The sequence below is a fragment of the Gymnogyps californianus genome, chromosome 4 (assembly GCF_018139145.2).
Source record: "Gymnogyps californianus isolate 813 chromosome 4, ASM1813914v2, whole genome shotgun sequence".
Taxonomy (NCBI): Eukaryota; Metazoa; Chordata; class Aves; order Accipitriformes; family Cathartidae; genus Gymnogyps; species Gymnogyps californianus.
Window position 1 is genome coordinate 1,566,424 of NC_059474.1, and position 16,269 is coordinate 1,582,692.

A 16,269-nucleotide genomic window follows, 5' to 3' on the forward strand; every position below is an offset into this window, starting at 1 on the left:
AAAAATGAAAGCACTGCCTAACTAGCCCAATTTGGATTAGTTAACCTGACTCTAACTGAACATCCTGCATATTACACTTCAGATTAATCTGTACCAGACCCAAATCTGAGCATCAGCACCGAAAATGCTCAAGAAAAAAAAAAAAACTGCAATTATGCTTTTAACCTGCATGCCCAAAATCTTGTCCTGGACAAGACAGAGAGATCCTTTCAAGAAGGGCAACCTAAAGAAATTAGCCTGAAGTCCAAACAAAGCTGCACTCCACCTCCCAGCTACAGGGCATTTCACAGTGCTTTGGATCTAGTTGTTAGAAAGCCAGTGTTTGACCTCACCTCTATCTCCAACAGACAGCTGCTGGAGAGGAAATACGAGCTGTTTTTAAGGAAAAATAACAAAACACAACTTGATTTCAAGGTTATTTTGCATGGATTTCTATTATTTGGGAGAACCAGAGAGGAATGAAATTAGATCGCGCTTCCCTGGAGAGAATATTTAGTTATTAACTTCAGACTTTCACATATTTAGTTTAAAAAATAAAATCAAGCAAATGGACAAATGAAGATTAAGTGCAGACAAATAAATGGACAGCAGGGCCACAAAATGATTATAAAAGAACTGGTGGTTTTTTTCCTATTACAACTATTTGTGGCAACAGTTAACTCCCCTTAAGACCCACAATAGTATTTGAGGCTTTTACAAAAACACAAACACTTCTGACATATTTTACTGCAATCCGTGGATGTGTCATCTATCAAGTTCCCTTCCAGCACCTATTTTGGAATTCTCTCCAAAATAAAGTGCACACAAGTTTGTCTGGCACGCAACAATTCATGGCACAATACCAACACGAAATGTTCATTTTTAGCTGCTGCTTCCGAACCAAGAAGCAAACAAGCAGGACCAACATATGACAGAGTATATAGAAAGAAGTTGTTGGTTTGGTGGGGGGTTTTTTGTCAACGGATAAATTCAAAACAAAAACCTTCTTCTTAACAACGTAATTTCACTACAAAAAATTGCTAGCAGGTAGGAGCAGGCAGACATGAAGGAACCATCTACCTCTCAGTATTGCATGGCCCCAAACCTGCTTCGGCTTACGAACAAAGCATTTATATCAATTATTTATTATTTTATTTTTATCCTGCCTGTGCTACCCCGCTGCTAGCAGGCGGTCTCGACCACCGCAGCATGCATTTTTGGTCATTGGAGGGTGCCACACAGATTCCCAGGGACTGCAAGATAAATCCACACCTGCAGCAAAGACCACAAGTACAGGACAAATCGGAAAACTCCATTTTCCAGTTTGTCTTGTCCAGAACATAAACATCCCCATCTATTTGGGCCAACACAATACACACTTCCTAGCCCAGCTACCGCATTTCCAGCTTGCACTACAAAAAAAAAAAAAAAAAAGTCTTACCAGGACCACAACGTGCCGTGCTGTGCTACCAATTCAGAGGAGCGCTCACAAAGATAACCACCGCTACACGGCTTTAGCCTCTGTTGCATTATTTCATAGAATCAGAGAATGGTTTGGGTTGGAAGGCACCCTCAAAGATCATCCGATCCAACCCCCCTGCCATGGGCAGGGACATCTTTCACTACATCAGGTTGCTCAAAGCCCCATCCAACCTGGCCTTGAACACTTCCAGGGATGGGGCATCCACAGCTTCTCGGGGCAACCTGGTCCAGTGTCCCACCACCCTATCATAAAGCATTTCTTCCTTATGTCCAATCTAAACCTACCCTCTTTCAGTTTAAAACCGTTGCCTCTTGTCCTGTCACTACAGGCTCTGGTAAAAAGTCTCTCTCCAGCTTTCTTATAAGCCCCTTTCTATACTGAAAGGCCAAAGAGAAGTCTTCCTAAAGAGAAGTTTTCTACAGTCCTGCATGGGACTTTCTGGGTGTTCTCCGAACCAGCTGGTATCACCAACACAACCATGCAGCCACAGTAAGCACTGTCATTTTGCTCACTAGCTGAAATGCTTTTGGCATCTCAGTTCAGTTCTAGAAGAAACTAAGAAGGAAAAAGTGTGTTCCCCAAACGAATCATGTGAAATCCCCAGACCTTCCCTCCAGGAAAGATGTTTCAGCTGAAGTTGCTTGGCCAAATACCAGGACAAATCTGATCTCAGTTCTTCATGAGAGGATATAGACATCACCTATCAATTAAATGCTCTTCCACTGCTTCAAAAGGGTGTTGTTAAGCTTAAAAATCTGTAAAAGTAAACAGGCAAAATCACAAGACACCAAAGAACGACAGTCCATCAGGACAGAGACCGTCCTTATGACAGTGCACAGCACAGCCGGGCTCTCGTTCCCCAGTCGGGGTCTTTGGCTCTGGTGGAACATGTTTTGTTCTCAGTCCTGCGTCCTCCCTACAGCATGGGAAGGTGACTGTAATGTTAAAGAGCCCCATAAAAACATTTTACTTTATCCTGAAGCCACAGAGGTAGAAAGTCTCTACAGGTGTACATCACTTTGAACAAAGGAAAACTCTCTGATTTGAGAGAGAAATGGTCCTATGAGATTCACAAAGAATTCATGGCGAGCAGATCTCTAGCCTCCTTTTAAGAAGTGATTAGCAGCGAACTCTGTAAGCTTAAAGGGTTAATCTAGGATCATATGTCCTCACCGAAGAAGCCGAGCATGGAGTTTCTATTTCTACCAAAGGCAACATCTCAGTCACATAGGAAGACCCCACGAAGTTGGTTTCTAAGCCTAGACCAGATGTAAATTCGCTCTGAATTTAAAAGCCACCAGCTTCCTCCATTCCCACCCCAAGACCAGATCACTCTTTCAGCCTGTTCGCCTAACATCCCATAACCCACACCAGCTCTCCGGTCCTGGACCTTGCCCCAGCCCTGGCCAAAGCCTTCCTACTCACACGCAATCATAACCACATCACCAGCTCCGTGTCCGCCAGCAGTATCCCACTGCAGGGCACAAGCTCCGGTTGTCCTCTCCCCATCTGCACATGCCACCCAGCTCAGCTTCACCATACCAGCTTATAAAGGAAGCATCAGATTATGTTAACTGTCAGGAAAAGGCAAGCTGAGAACGATACCAATGTATTTAACAGCCTTTCAAGAAGGGAATAGTTTCTCTAACAAAGTCAGATTATAATCTTTTGGTGTCCAGTTCTCTCCAAATCAGACAGAGAAAGAAGGAAATGGATTCACGAGACAGCTGAACTGTCTTTACTCTCTCTAGCTCCTAACAACCATCCACCCAGAAGGAAAGCAAAGGCTAGCTTACGAACAGTGATATTTGGAAAATATTCTGTTAACGGGTACCATCTGCCAGGAGATTGTATCTACTAGTGAGGAAGTTCACATCCACTTGGGCTTCAAGACATCAGCCTGAAAGCAAAGTCTACAGCCATGTCCATCACCTGAAACGCTGCCAAGAGCTGCCTCCACATTTCCAGCAACTTATCTTACTTTTGAGCTCTTCATTATTCAGCAGAGAGGGGAAAAAATGCTCCTTACGCTCATTTTTTCCCTTTCTGTTCTTCTTGGATGGCCATAGGAAAAAAAAAAAAAAAACACCCCACACGTTTTATGGAAGACCTGGCAAATCTTTTAACATTACTGACAGATTTTAAGGAGGAGATTTTGTTTGCTCTTGCGAAACTCAAAGCAAGCACATAGCTAAGTATCAGTCACAGCCACACACCCTGCTCCGCTGTGTCGGTATCCTTGGCCCTGACATCCGCAGAAGGTACTGCACTGGGGGAGTGCAGCCAGCTAGCAGCTTGGGAGAGATGTTTGGAGCTTTATTTGTCGCAGAAAGGGAGGCAAGGAATTATTTCAGTGCCGAGATGGAAAAAAAAGCTCCTCTGGGACACATATGAATCATCGGCGGGCTGGCCCAGGGAGAGGGGTGCAGAGGAGGATCTAGGTTATTGCAGCTTTACCAGCACCCCCACCCTCTTGGCACGAAGAGTGAAGCATAGCATCTCCAAAATGAGCAGCAGCAACCATGGGGACACCTGAGCTCGAGGAGGCTTCGGTCCCCTGCGTGTCGGTTCTGGATTTTCAAGAACACAGGAAACACTTTCTTTCACTGGGACAGCAGCTGATGATGAGTTTAAGACACCCAAGCCACAGCTCATCACACAACTGTTGAGCTAAATCCTCATCTATTAATACACCCAAGGGCAGATCCTCAGGCTTCCTCCTGGCCCAGCCGGGGCATGCAAGGACACGTGCGCTCCCAGCACTGCGATCTGTTGTGTAGGACATGTCACCACACCCAGAGCGGGCAACGCAAAGTGAAATCAGCTCTGTGACAGTCCTGCTCCGACACGAGGACATCGGGCAGACAGGTCAGGTCGCTCTCCAGAGCGCCCTTAAAAGCCTCTCCCCATGCACAGGGTGCCCTTATTTCATGTGCTCCTGCCGCACCAGTGACAACGCTGGGCACATTGGCAACCCACTGGATGTTCAGGCCAGAAGCAAATTATTAAAAAACAGGTCAAATAACAGGTTGCTAAACAAGAGCCTAATGTGCCACAGGGATTTCAGGAAGAAAACAGTCACCTTTGCAGATGTGGACCTTTCCATCACTGCCGCCTGCAGTTTAAAATCCCAAAGGCACCAGTCCATCCCAAAAAGCAGCATTATGACTAGCCTCATCCTCAGCTTTCTTAATAGCTATGGTTGAGAAGTAGCAGAAGCAGAGGATTTGCTCACCTGCTGTTCTGCCCCAGCTAATGCTGCTCAGCTCCTTCGTGTCTAAGTGACTGAAGGAGCACAAAGCAGCGTATGTGTCTTGCCTGAGCAAATTGCCAGCCCTAAGGCCAACCCAGGAGGAGAGCTAATTATCCATACACTGATTTTTCAAACCAAAACAGATTTGGAAGTAGAAAAAGAAAGTTCCAGCAGACAGGCTCACCGTGCATCCTCACTTCTGCAAGACAGACAGCACCTGGAAAACAGGCTGGGTATTACAAAGAAACAATTCTTTACAATGACCTAAAACTGCATCTAGAGATTTTATTAAAGGATGTTACTTCCTAAAGTATGGCCACAGGAAATCAAGAAGCCTGGACTCATATTTTCAGATTTTTCAAGAAACTGTGGCACCTAACCTATGGCACTGGAGGTGGAACCACCTTGATGAGGACAGCGTCCGGCAGAACAGTTAACCCAGCCCACAGCTTGCTGCCCTCGCAAGGGCTGACAAATGATGGCAGCCTAAGCCGGGCTGAAGGAACGACTCTGGTGGCAGCACGCTCTCGAGAAGAGCCATTCTGGTGGCTCCTCAAACCCTGTGAGAGTGGGACACACTCTCCCCAGAAGCTTGGACACATTTCCAGCAGCTTACTGGAAATGCCCTCGGTGTCACACACACGAGGCAGTTGATCTGCACAAGCAGAGTAAGCCAAGCTTCAGCAGGAAGCTAGAGACATGCAGACTCCTGCAAAACTACCATACTAAGTTTACGATGGGCAGAGGACCATGCTGCATAGCAGTACCTACTACAGAAAGGACATCACGGCCAGCCCAGCTATCGCTTTTGGACCTCAGCTTGCGACCAGACAGACCAATGGAAGCAAAGTCAAGCACCCTATTGATTCACTGGGCAGGGATTTCCAGAAGCCACCTCCTCCACTGCAGTCCCCACCGCAAGGTCAACCTTCCCTAACCCACTACTGACAGACGTATGTCTACCCTGCTTTTCAAACCCTTCAGACAAGATGAAGATGTAGGCAAATGAGGGAACCGTGCCAAGATTAACGTTTTAGGTTTGCCAAAGGGTTTTGTTAGCAGAGAGTCAGGACAACCTACAGAAGAAAGTACTTCTCCTCTAACCCTTTGAAGTGTTCAGAATTAATGATGGGCTCTCTGCAACAGTCGGGGTAAAACACCCAAACCAAGCACCTTTGTGGGAGCAGGAAGAAAACTCTTACCGTCGTGTATCACTACAAAAAAGAGAAACAGCGTGCTTCTTCATTTCTTCCCTACCCAAAAAGGAAATTAAAAAGGAACAGCTAGAAGTATTAAATGCTTGTGGGTTGCAATGAAACTGCTTAAAAGACATATTTATGCGCTCTAAGGCAGCAGTATACTAACTATGAAAAAAGGCTTTAAACATTCACACACACACACACACCCCCCTCAGCCACCATGGTTAAACAGCAGTAGAGACTTTCAAGGAATAAAAGAAAAATTTTCCAACTCTGGAAAATCAGAGACCACAAATCTCAGTAAGCTAAGCACACGTGCAAAATAATCTATGCAAGTAAGACGTGTGAAAAGCTAATTCTTAATATATGAAAAACTAGTAACTTCTTCAAACATCAGAAGCAGGAAATCTGCCAGAGCAAGCAACGGAGTGGGAGCTTTTTCAGAAAAACTCTTCTACCCTGCAATGGCTGGAAAAACGGTTTGCTGCATCCCATGGATGGGACTAAGGAGCTTCTACCCCAAAACCTCTCTTGCTGCCGCAGACTGAGAAGTTAATAGAAGATGCTTAGATCAGCTCGGTAAAACAAACAGTTGTGTTTGGTCCAGAACGCTAAAGATGTGTTACATAAAACGGCCAGGCCACAAACACCAGGTCGACAATAACCTATCGCTAATACTGTGAATACCGTGAGAGAAGTGGAAGATGGAAAACATGATACCCATTTCTTTAGTGGCCTCTGCAGCACGTGAAGAATCCTGCAAGCTACAGAGCACTAAACGTGACTGGGCAAAGTAGAAGTCTTTTTTACGAAATAGTTAGCAAACATGTAAAAAGTACAATATAACAAAGGAGACAACAGCTTCTTTGGGTGGCATTCACACATCTTATTCACTAGCACTCTTTGAAGGAGTCAGACTTGTTAACAAGGGGGATCTGGTCAACCCAACACACTTGAATGTTAAAAGCATTGTGAAGATTCAAACGAAAACATAGATGGTTGATGTTCCTCTAGTTCAGTGTGTTTCACAGTGGTTTGGAGAAGGGGATGAACATTAAGATGACATTTTGCAGAGGACAGAGAACTATTCAGTTGGATTAACTCCAAAGCAAAAAGCTGCAAAGGATCTTACAACACTGAGTATCAGGTGACACAATGACAAATAAAGCTCAGTGTCAGCAGTGTAAAGCAGGACATTTGCAGGGGAGGAATGGGGGACAAATCCTTTATAATACACCAACAGCCAGGGGCTCCAAATTAACTACTACCACTGAGGAGGAGAGATGCCAGCGGTATCGTGGCTATATTGTCAGAAGCGTTGGCTCAGACCACAGAGACTGCAAGAAAAAGAAGAGAAAGCAAAGCAGAAAACATCGCTGTGCCACTTAACACATCTCAAGACACGAATCTGCATCTTGCTCACTATGTACAGCTCTGATCTTTCCAGCATCATCGCAAAAAGGTGACAGTTGCATGAGAAAAGATACCAAGAAAAGCAACAGTGATAATGAGCAATTCAGAACAGCTTTACCAGGAGAACAGACTGAATTGATTAAGAACCTTCAGCTTGGAAGGCAAAAAAAAAAAAAAAAAAAACCACCAAAACATGACTGACTTACTACTTCTCATAATCCTTTGTGACAGCCTAGACCTTGTCCTAGCAAAAGAAAAAAAAAATTTTTTTTAAACCGTAAAGGAATACACAGTGCACAATTGTACTGCAGAACTCATCACTGTAAAATGTTTCAATGTAAGAGCACTAGCAGACTAAAACGTTGACAAGACAGTCATGGAGAAAAGATCCATGGGAAGCTCTTGAACAGAGAAACGCTGGTACAAACTGTGCTGAAAGTCTCCAAAGTGCAGACTGCAAGACACCAGAAGCATGTGTCTGTATTTGCTCTGTATCTCCTTTGATAAGCACGCGCTCCTCACTACCCTCAGAGACGGGATGATGAAGAAGAAAAGTTTTTGATGTGACCAGTACAAACATTTTCATTATTTTCTCAACTATTAGTCAGAAAGCACTTCCTTGCATCTATCCTAAATCCCCGCTGCTGCAATTGTAGTCCAGATCCCAGCCTGTGCACAGTCATGAAAGAAGAGCTTTTCTTCATCTTCTCAACAGTCTATTCTGCATCTGAAGATGAATTGTGTGCCCGTCTTCTCTTCTCTAGATTAAGCAACCCCAGTCATTTCAGTTTTTCCTCAAAGGCTGTGTTCACTCTCCTTTGGGAAAAAGATTCAGAAAGTCGGTATTATTAGGCTTCTGCAGCCATGGACTAAATGGCCATTTTATTAATTTATTTTTAGAAAACGGACAAAAATCCTTCAAACCTCAAAAAGCAGAATCAGAAAGAGCATGACAGAAAGGACAGTCTAGGTAGACTTAAATGCCACAGGACTCTGCCTAGAGGGGCAATCAACCGAGTCCCCAAGCTACTACTTTTTTGCAATCCTCTATAGGTAAGACAGCAGAGAGCTCTAAAGATGAGCTCAGCTGCCACCTCGAGATGAAATACTGCTAAGTCATACGCAGTGACAACTCCAGAGGACACCAAGACAGATCAGTAGAGCAGCCTTTCCCTAAAGATTCAAGGGAAATATCCTGTTTTAGCTTACTACCTCACAACACTGCTATCACATACTGCTATCGCAGATGAGGTGCTTGGAGGGTGAGCGGGAAAATAAATTCAGTGAGCTACCGAGAGCCCAGACAGACAACCACATCCCACAGAATAGGAACAGGCATTTGATAATCTGTTCTTTGACAGTGACTCATTAAATTCCAGAAAGGAACGTACTTCTGTGAGAAAAACCAAGAAAATACAAGGTATAAATAATTGAGCAGTACATTCTTGCAAGCTGTTCCCTTCAGACTGCATCAGAGTGCAGACTGAAATAAAAAGGGTTATATGAATTATAAGGGTTCACCATCCCAAAGTTGTTTGCAGAACCTTAGCACTGCAAACGAGAAAGCATCCATAAAACCTGAGATAATTAAGTACAGCGTACCTTCAGGCAGAGATTGCCAATGCTCCACACGTTAAGCCAGACCAGTCTGTCTCCCAACGGACCAATAATGCCGATACCAGATTATTTCACAGGAGCAGTTGCTGATACTTTTTTCTCCGCGACAGAAAACTTGGAGCTGAACAGCATCAGCCTGACCAGAAGGGGAATGCTAATATAATTCAAGCAGTATTACAATGAACTGTCTTTTAAAAGACGCTTAATTATGTACATATGAACAGAGGCCCAGGCTCATTTTCAGGAGATTGCAGTTCCCCGTCTGGGTGGCAGGAGAATGGGCTGAAAGATGCTTCAAAAGATCCTGCAAGGCTTTTATTAGCAGACAATTTACAGTTGTTACAAGCAGCTTCCTGAGCAAGCTCTGCGGCCAACAGTTAGTGTCTAGACGGTCTGAGCTATTTCTTCATAGCGTTGCTTTGCTAGCAGTTGGCATTTCACGAATTACTGTACGTAAAGCAAGGGATGGGACTTGTAGAGATGGGACTCGTGGAGCCAAGGCGAAGCGCAGCACACAGCGCAGCTAAAGGGTGCTAAGTCAGGACAACAAGTCAGTATAGTTTTAGCTCTGTTACATGTAAGTTCTCACAGTATTCAGCCTCAGGGGATTTTTACAGATACTGTGTACGATTTTCAGACGCTCTTCAATTCTTACTGTGCCTGGGACCTTGAAGAGGCACTTCTTAGCCAGCCCCGGCACGTGTAAGAGAAGGTCCACTTCATCCCAAAGCTGACCCAGGGTCTCCTTCCCCTGTCCTCACCCAAGGCAGGCTCAGCTGAAGGACAAACCGCAGCCATCACAGCCCCCTACCACCAGTAAAGATAGTCCCAAGAGTGATGAGGACACTGTACCATCTTCACTCCTCCACTCCAAAATACAAACAGGGGAGCTGTTAAGCCGTCATTAGCTTGTCATTACCCCTCACTTCACATCTGTAACGCAGACCATTATCCTCATCTCACCCACTGGAGCAAAGATTAGGACCAGCTTGGCCAGCCTTCATTCTTAGCGCCCAACCCAGAAGACTCAATCTGCTGCTCCTGCTCCTTACTGTGTCATGGTTTCCATGCTCATCCAACCCACTATAAACCAGTTACACTCCCCAACCAAGTAAAACAGTCTTCTACCAGGCGAGGAAATTGCAAGCAGCTCATGGAAAAATCACACATCCAAGTTCATGGATGTTAGATGTCTAACAGCATCGCTGGCCCCCAGAGCCAGTAGCCTGCCACCAAATCCCTTGTGCCAGTCTAGATGCTGGGAAGCCAGAAAACGAGCCCACGGTGAAGTGGGGGTGAACTGATCCAGCTGAAAAAATAACTCAAATAAGGCGGGAAAGGGGAGGGCTCTGTTTCAGCACCCACATGAATGCTGCGCCACACCAATGCTTGGGAGGAGCAAATGAAAGATGGGGAAACTGCTTAAGCCAATACTGGCCCGTCAAAACGCACCCCATAGCCCCAGCCACGAGAAGCAACGTGCATTTAACCGCAGGCAGCTTGACCAAGCCCGTGTCAGTGCCTGTGACTATGGACGAGGAACAACACAGCAGGTTAGTGTCTGGTCAGACAAACTCATTGAGCTTTTATACATCCAGCAAGACTCAAGCTTGACTTTTGCCATCACCAAGTCCCTCGCTCCCATGCCCACACAACCTCCTCCCTGGGCTGAAAACAGTATTTGTGCTACCACACAGCAAAACACGTTGAAGCAGAGCTGTATTAAAGCAAAACATTTTTTAGCTGGGTTAGTTTTCCATCCAGATCCATCCTCCTACTAGGTTTACCACAGGGCTTGTACTAAGGCCGCAACTTTCAGCTAAGGAGACACTGGGGAGCTCAGAGGGGCTAAGCAAGAGCCCCAGCACTTGCTGGGCCCCATCCATAAGTTTATGTCTAAGAGTAAAGCCTTAGTTTTCCAAGTTCAGCACCAGAAACCTGAATGACACAGGAACAGGGCTGTAATAGTTCCAGCTCAGCTCCATTTGAAGCTATAGGAGAAAATAAACCAGAGAACCTCCCCCTTCCAGGTCATCAGTACCAGCTCAGGAGTCAGGATCTCAGACAAGCTGCTGCTATTTGCACTGTCACATTGCTCCAGCCTGGACCCGAGGTAGCACTGAACAATGTCAGCAAGATGGGCTGCAGCAACAGTGCTTCTGGCTCCCACACATCCAGCTCGGGTATCTCAACGCTACCCCGATACAGCCAGCCAGAGCCTGAGGGTACCAAGAAGGACCTAAGGTGATGTCCCTATGGGAGATAAGGTTAGTTATATCCATTAGTCCCAAATGAGAACAGTATTTGTCAAGCATTCAAGCCAGGAGATCCGGAATCCTAAAAAAAAAAAAAAAAAAAAAATTAAGTTGAGAACCTCTGCCTCCACTGTTTAAGATGAACCTGGGCACAGGGAGGTTACAGGCAGGGGATGAACACGGCACGCTGCTGGTACAGTAAACGGGTCAGCCAGGTAGTGCCAGGACAGCCAGAGCAACACTAATCCCAGACACGGTCATGGAAGAGTTGATAAAGGATTTAGGGAATAGAGCTTAATTACAGCCCTACTTTAATCTCAGTCAAGAGCTGCTTAGTAGAAATGCTACCCTATCAAGTGTGCTTAATTTCATTCTAGGGTTAAACAACAATGTAATCTCTCTGAACACACATAATTAGCAGGCCGATATGAAACTCCTACTAAAAATATAGTTCTATATAAAAGCACAGACTGGATGATTAATTGCTGTCTGAGATACAACATTTCTGTTTTCTAAAGGGACACAGGTAAGTACTAGTCCCAACATAACTGATAAAATCTCAACCACTAAGGAACAATCTAGAAAGCAAATATATACCTAAAAAGAAAAAAAAAAAAAAAAAAGACTGATGATACAATTTGCAGATGACACAAAAGCTGGCAGAATAACAAACCATGAAATCAGGCAGCCGTAGAGAACACTCGCTTGGTAATCTCGATCCTTCCCAGCAACTCGCGCTGCAGGAGAACCAAGCACGAAGGTACAGATGTAGCAATGAGGAGCATGATCCATAGCTACGAACAACTGTGCTGCCAATAAGTAACTCTGCATTAAGTAACAATTCCTGTTATAACACCGGGGAAAAGAGAGCTGCTCCAATCTCTCAGTATACAAGCAGGAGACTACTACAGTATCAATGTAATTTTATCTGCATCTAAAGTGGTGAGGAGACAGCAGCAACACTGTAACTACATCTATGTGGCCAGACGAGGCTTTTTTAATTTATCAAATGCTGTTTAAAAATCCTTCACCTGTTTCAAAAAGGTGCAAATGCAGCTTGAGAGCAGGAAAAGGGGTTTTGAGACTGACAGACTTGCAGAGCTCAAGCTGTATAACCGAAAAGAAGTGGTGACTTGAAGATACAAGCCTGTGTTTTAACCATGAGAAGACACTAGGTGTTAAAGAACACTGCAAAGCAGCACGGGAAAGGACAGCAAAACATCCACAGGCTGAAACCAAGAACTTTTTAAAATGATCAGCAATTCAGATAATCACACAGGCTCATCTTTAGATGACAGGCTGAGCACTGGGAAAGTGGGTGAAGTTATATAGCCCACATTTATGGGGTGTCATACAAGATAATCTCACTGTTTCTCCTGCCTTTATTCTGTACCAGTTTGAGTCAATCACTTAGGAGTACAGCACAAAACACAGGGCCAGGGATAAGTTAAAATAAAGGGAGACAATAAGAGAATCACAGAAGAAAGCAAGACAGCATCAGCTGTGCAATAAAGTAATCTCTACGTATCAAAAGTAACAGTGAGATATTTCAGGACAAGCACTCCGCAAACGCTGTATGAGCTTGCAGAGTGAGGGACTACCCTTTTCTCAAAGAGCAAGTTTGATTAGAAGCCACAGAGGCATTCCAGCAGAGAGGCAAGCACCCTCACTTACAGTGACTGCAGCCAGAATATTACTGTACATCGCTAGCTTCCCATCACTTAAAAAAAAAAAAAAGCTGAAGTGGACAGAAAGCTCACCAAAGAGCAACAAACTTCATCGGTCAATTGAGTGTAATAAAGATTAGAGCACTCGGGTGTCACAGCTTAGTCAAGAGGTAGTTTTAAGCAAAAAGGAGTTTATTTTCCCCTAGAAGGTTATCTGATCCTGCAGAATTAAGTGATTCTTAGAAGCCTAGATACAGAGACGGGATCCAAAAATACTCTGCAAAAATCAAGCAGCGTAACACGAGAAAAAAAGAGGAATTAGAACAGCAGAAGGAAGTGGAATTAGGAGCAATGGATATAATTAGTAGAGGTTGAATAGCAGGAAAGACATCCTGAAGTGGATTATTTTGATTCCAGGAGCATCGCAGACTCGAGGGGATCCCCACAAAGACTCACTGAACTCGCTCGGTGTCCTCCTTCAAATACAATGACATTCACTGTCAGGTATTTTAAAAAAAAAAAAAAAAAAAAAAGAGGAGAGACCTAGATGGCATCGGAGCCCCCGGCGTAGCAAGACATGAGAGGAGCACAGCTCATCACACAGACCAAGGCTTTTGCAACGCTTCCTCGCACGCCCTCGTCTCCCATTTTATATTTAGAATGAAATTCCTCTCCTTGAGGAGGGGCAGGCTTCGTCCCACATCTGCACAGCGCCCGGCACAATGGAGTCCCGGCCCATGCCGCTGACTCCCAGAATCACAGTGAGAACAGAGCAGAAAAATAGGGCTGGAAGGGACTTCAAGAAGGCATCTCGTCCTTCCCCTGCCCCAAGGCAAGAATTACTACACTTGCTATTTTTCTAACAGAAAACGCTCTCCCTGATGGGTGGGACACAAACCCACCCAGACAGATGAATTAGTTGGACTTTAAATTTAACATCTTAACCCCTCCGTCACCCTCTGATAATAGCGATTCAGCCTTGACAACAGAAGGCAGAAACTGATAGAAGCGCAATTCTGCAAACAAGCCCCCGCTGGCAGCAGGAGCCCGGCAGTCCAGCCTATTTCTGAACTGCGCTTTGGGACTGCTGTTCCTAGAAGGGAAGCCAGCCTAGCTCCTGAAGATACATTTCTTCCATGATGCCTACAAGAAGTGAGTCACCTTTTTTTTTTTTTTTAAAGTTTCCATCATCCTCTTCTCCAGACTCTGCAGCACATCATGTTTACCCTGAGCTGGTCTAGTTTTCATTAAGCCCAACTCTTCACCTAACCTTAACATTAAGAAACAAGATCAACTGCACTTAGTTCTATGAAATGGAAGAAAACCACCCACACTCTTCATTCTGGCAGTTCCCAGACATTCAAACCAGTTTTTTCAGTTTTGTTAATAAATCTAACTCCCAGCATCTCCTACCATTCAGTTTACCTTTAAAGGTTTCACAGGAGAACTTCAGAAAGAAAACTGCAAAAACTAAAAGAAAATAAACAAACGGGCAACCCAGAGCAAGATAAATTCAGTGTCCTATTGCTCCATAAATGAAAAGCTTTCCCATTTTAATTTTGTGCCTGCGCTGCAGTTATCACTGCAAGTCAAACAGCTTAAACCCATTTATTTTTAAAGACAGCCACGTGAGTCATTTAAAAACATGACTTTGTAAAACTTAAATATTGAAAAGAAATGAAGGGCTATTGTGGCGGGGGCGGGACGGGAGGCTCCACTCCTGTTTATACCCAAGAACTCCCACCTGGCACTGCAATTTCCAGTTCAGCAGCTCCTGGGCTGATGCAGAGCAGCTGAAAGAGGACGGTGAAACCGACGGCGCTGCCCTGTGAAAGGGCACCGTGTTCCCCTCACCACAAAAAGCAACAAAGCTGAGCGCTGAATTTAAGTTAGCCATAATGCAACTGTTTAGATTTTGAAGCTGAGTATTTCTGATAACACACCTCTACCTTTCCCCACCTCTCAGCCTGATCAATTTGCTTACAATGAGCTATAAATATCCTCCACCCGTTTGTACCATCAACCTTCCAGAGGATAACACGCACACTTGCGCTCAGCACTGCGAGTAATGCATTTTGGATTTGATAAGAAGTTCTTTGGAGAACTTCTGTTTTACTTTAAAGAGGGGGAAGGAGGGATGAGGTGTCTCAGTTTGCCAAATCCATTACGTGGCTTCTACCAGGACAGCGATGCTAACAGTACGTGGTCTGGCTAGCAAGAACAGGTCTTCAATGTGCATAATTTACCTCAAATATCATATTTTTTAAAAAAATCAGGTGATTTCTCATGAGACACAGGCTTTGGTTAAACAGCCAGCTACCACATCTTTCAGATTAACAACACAGCAGAAGCCACTTCTGCAAAATCCTAACCAGCATCACAAAGAAATACCTAAAGAGCTGAAACGCCAGACCCAGACTCGCAGAAGGGAGCAGAAGGAAAAGGAAAAGCGAACGGGCAGCGCTCCTGGGCACGCAGCTATATCCATCTGCGCTCCTCGGGCAGGAGGAGAGCTCGGCAGTTAACGCAGATGAAGCAACGGGTTCTCCCAGCTGAAGGATACTGCAAGAACCACTGGGAAAAGATGCTTAATAGGAGAACAAAGGATCCATTAAGCAAACAGAGGCATTAACTCATATCATCGTCAGGATGGTAATTGTACCCATACCCACGGCTTCACAATTAGCCATGATTTTTTTGCGAAATGGACACAAATCAACCAAAAGGGCAGGCGACGGTTTACAAGAATAACTTTGACAGATTCCGGGCAAAGGGCAGGAAAATGCTCTCCTTTCCCCTCTTCACCAGCACCCCGTCGGGGAAGGCGGCAGCGGGCTGCGGGCACCCCGAGAAGCTCCCGGAGGGGCTGTTGGGGTGCAGGCCCCGAGCAGGGGTTTAAGGCGGAGGGGCAGAGCCCGCCACAGGAGCTGACACCACAGCCAGGCAGCAGAAGCCACCCCACGACCCCGGCCCAGGCCAAGGGCGCGGAGCCGGAGGCCGGGCACAGGCCGAGGCTCGCCCCTCACGACGCTTCTACCTCCCGGGCAGCCCGGCCCTGCGGGGAGCTCGCAGCCCTGCCGGGGACGGGGAGCCAGGCAGGGGGAAGCGAGGGGGCTGCGGGCACTTCTCAGAGGCGCCTATTAAAATAATAATAATCATTAAAATCTCCTCATTTCTTCAAAGTTTCCGGGGAAAGGGGTGGCAAGGCGAAGCCTGCCCCAGCCTCCCCCCGCCCAGGCTGGTCGCCCCCGGGTCCCGCCGCCCCGCCCCGGCCGCACCTGAGCGTGGGGCCGATGCAGGCCGTGTCGGTGCTCTCGATCTCCCGCAGGATCCGCTCGTGCTCCGCCGCCGTCTCCAAGCTCTCCAGCTCCGCCATCTTCCCCCGCTCCATGGGGCTAGCGCC

General features: G+C 45.7%; 1 protein-coding gene across 1 annotated transcript in view; it reads right to left on the reverse strand.

Moving 5' to 3' along the window:
* The window catches only part of EXOC6B (exocyst complex component 6B), a 325,017-nt gene extending 308,748 nt beyond the window's left edge, over positions 1 to 16,269 (reverse strand). Inside the window, 1 exon segment of the mRNA XM_050895357.1 lies at positions 16,145 to 16,269. Within this exon segment, the coding sequence (XP_050751314.1) occupies positions 16,145 to 16,257 (113 nt within the window). The 5' untranslated portion in view covers positions 16,258 to 16,269.